Below are 1,808 nucleotides of genomic sequence, written 5' to 3'. Positions count from 1 at the left end.
GCTGGTCGCTCCTCGACGCGCTCCCGGTGGCCGTCGGCGCGTCGAAGCGGCGGCGGAGCGGGCGGGGCGCGTCGAAGCGGCGGGGGAGCGGGCGGGGGTTGTCCGAGGCCGCGCTTCCGGCGCCGGCGGCCTCGCTCGCGCTCGACGGGGTGCTCTACCGGGGCGCCGTCGCCGCGCACGCGGCCGCCGTCGCGGCCGTCGACCGCAAGTGCGGCGGCGGCTTCCCCGTCGCCGCCGAGGCGCGGCTCCTCGCGGCGCTCGGCGCGGCCGTCGACCGCGCGTGCGGGGTCGACGGCGCGCCGCCGCTCCTCGCGCGGCTCTGCCGCTTCCGCAAGACCCAGGAACGCGCGGTCGTGCAGGCCGTCGTAGACGTCGCGCCCCTCGACGACGCGCTCACTTCCCGGTCGCCCCGGACAGACGGCCGCGCGGTAGTGAAGTCCGATGCTCAGGTTTTAAACCCAGGTCTTTTGGTCTGATTCCCAGGTTTGATGCTTTTCCAGGTCTTTTTGAGTATGAAACCCAGGTCTTTTGGAGGTCCATTTTTTTATTATCCCCCCTATATAAATTACAGATATGTTTGCCGCTTGACGACAGGATGCCCCAACCCGTTTGTCCGCAGGAGTGCGCATGCGACGTCTGGGCTGCCCCGACGCCGCCAGAACCGCTATCGGGGCCCATCCCGGGCCAAGGAAGTGCACTGGAGCACGCCAGTGAGTTGCGCCGGCGCTGCCCCATCCTTTTGGCGGAGTACATTCGGTCGATCACTGCGGCTGCGGGCTGCGCGCGCGCCCACTCGATTTCGGGATCCCGTCTATATTACCGTCACAGTTTCACCCACTGAGCTAAAATGGCCTTCCCTATGCCGTTCTGTGTCTGATTGTAGGTTCGAATGCCCGCGCGCGCGCGCGCGCGGCGGCGGCGGCGGCGGCGGCGGCGGCGGCGGCGGCGGCGGCGACGACGACGACGACGCTGCTGCTGCTGCTGCTGCTGCTGAAGGTGATGGAGGTGATTGTGGTCCACCTGTGGCCCACCGCCGGCGACCTGGACCACGCCCTGGGCGACTTCTAGGTTTTTTTTCGTAATTCGAGGGCCTGGGTTTCAATCCCAGGTCTCTCTTAGTCTGAAACCCAGGTCTGATGCTCGATGCCCAGGTCTCTAGTCTCTGGGTCTCTGATGCCTGACCTTCACTACCGCGCGGCCGCCTCGCCACGCCCGCGGTCCGCCCGCGCTTCGCGGGCTGCGGGGGCGGCTCCCGCGCCGGCGCCGCGGGCGTCGCAGCGCTCGCCGCGTGGCGCTCGTCGGCCTCATCCAAGACCCGCTTTCTCCGGTCCTCGAATTCCGGCGTCTTGAGTATGCCCTCCTTCTTATCCTCCATCAACTCCCTGATGACCTTGCGCGTGCCCGGCGTCAGCGCCATCGGGCCCGCGGAACGCCTCGAACGCGGCGCGAGGAAGGTTAAATATCGCTGCTCGCCGGCGATTATCTCGGATCGGGGCTGGATCAAGATTGTTGCATTTCATTTTAACCTTCCCAGGCTCAGCCTCAAATACAAAATAATAACAATCTCCGCGGCAGACCTCACCATGCCGAGGGCAAGTCGATCTATCTCGGATACATAATAGACGGCGCTGGGAGCAGCGCTCGAGCCTCACAGGCGCCGTCCGCCGCCGGGGCCGGTCCCGACGCCCGCCCGCTCCGGTTCGCGTCCCCGCCGCCCGGGGCCGGGCGACGTCCCCGCACTTTGGAGCGACGCCGGCGGGCTCCGCGCCATGGACCTGAAGCTGTCGTGCGAGCAGATTCGCAGAAGA

The 1,808-nt window shown here is 67.3% G+C and overlaps 1 protein-coding gene across 1 annotated transcript in view; it reads left to right on the top strand.

Annotated features, from left to right (window-relative positions):
- Positions 1-1,808, top strand: part of AURANDRAFT_68649 (hypothetical protein) — a gene marked incomplete at both ends in the record, with an annotated part of 5,338 nt that overhangs the window by 1,421 nt on the left and 2,109 nt on the right. The window contains one exon of the mRNA XM_009044359.1: positions 108-365. Coding sequence (XP_009042607.1) covers positions 108-365 — 258 coding nt within the window. The remainder of the gene's footprint in view (positions 1-107; positions 366-1,808) is intronic.

The sequence above is a fragment of the Aureococcus anophagefferens genome (assembly GCF_000186865.1).
Source record: "Aureococcus anophagefferens unplaced genomic scaffold AURANscaffold_271, whole genome shotgun sequence".
NCBI lineage: Eukaryota > Pelagophyceae > Pelagomonadales > Pelagomonadaceae > Aureococcus > Aureococcus anophagefferens.
The sequence above is the reverse complement of the archived record's forward strand: the minus strand, read 5'-3'. Positions and strand labels throughout refer to the sequence as shown.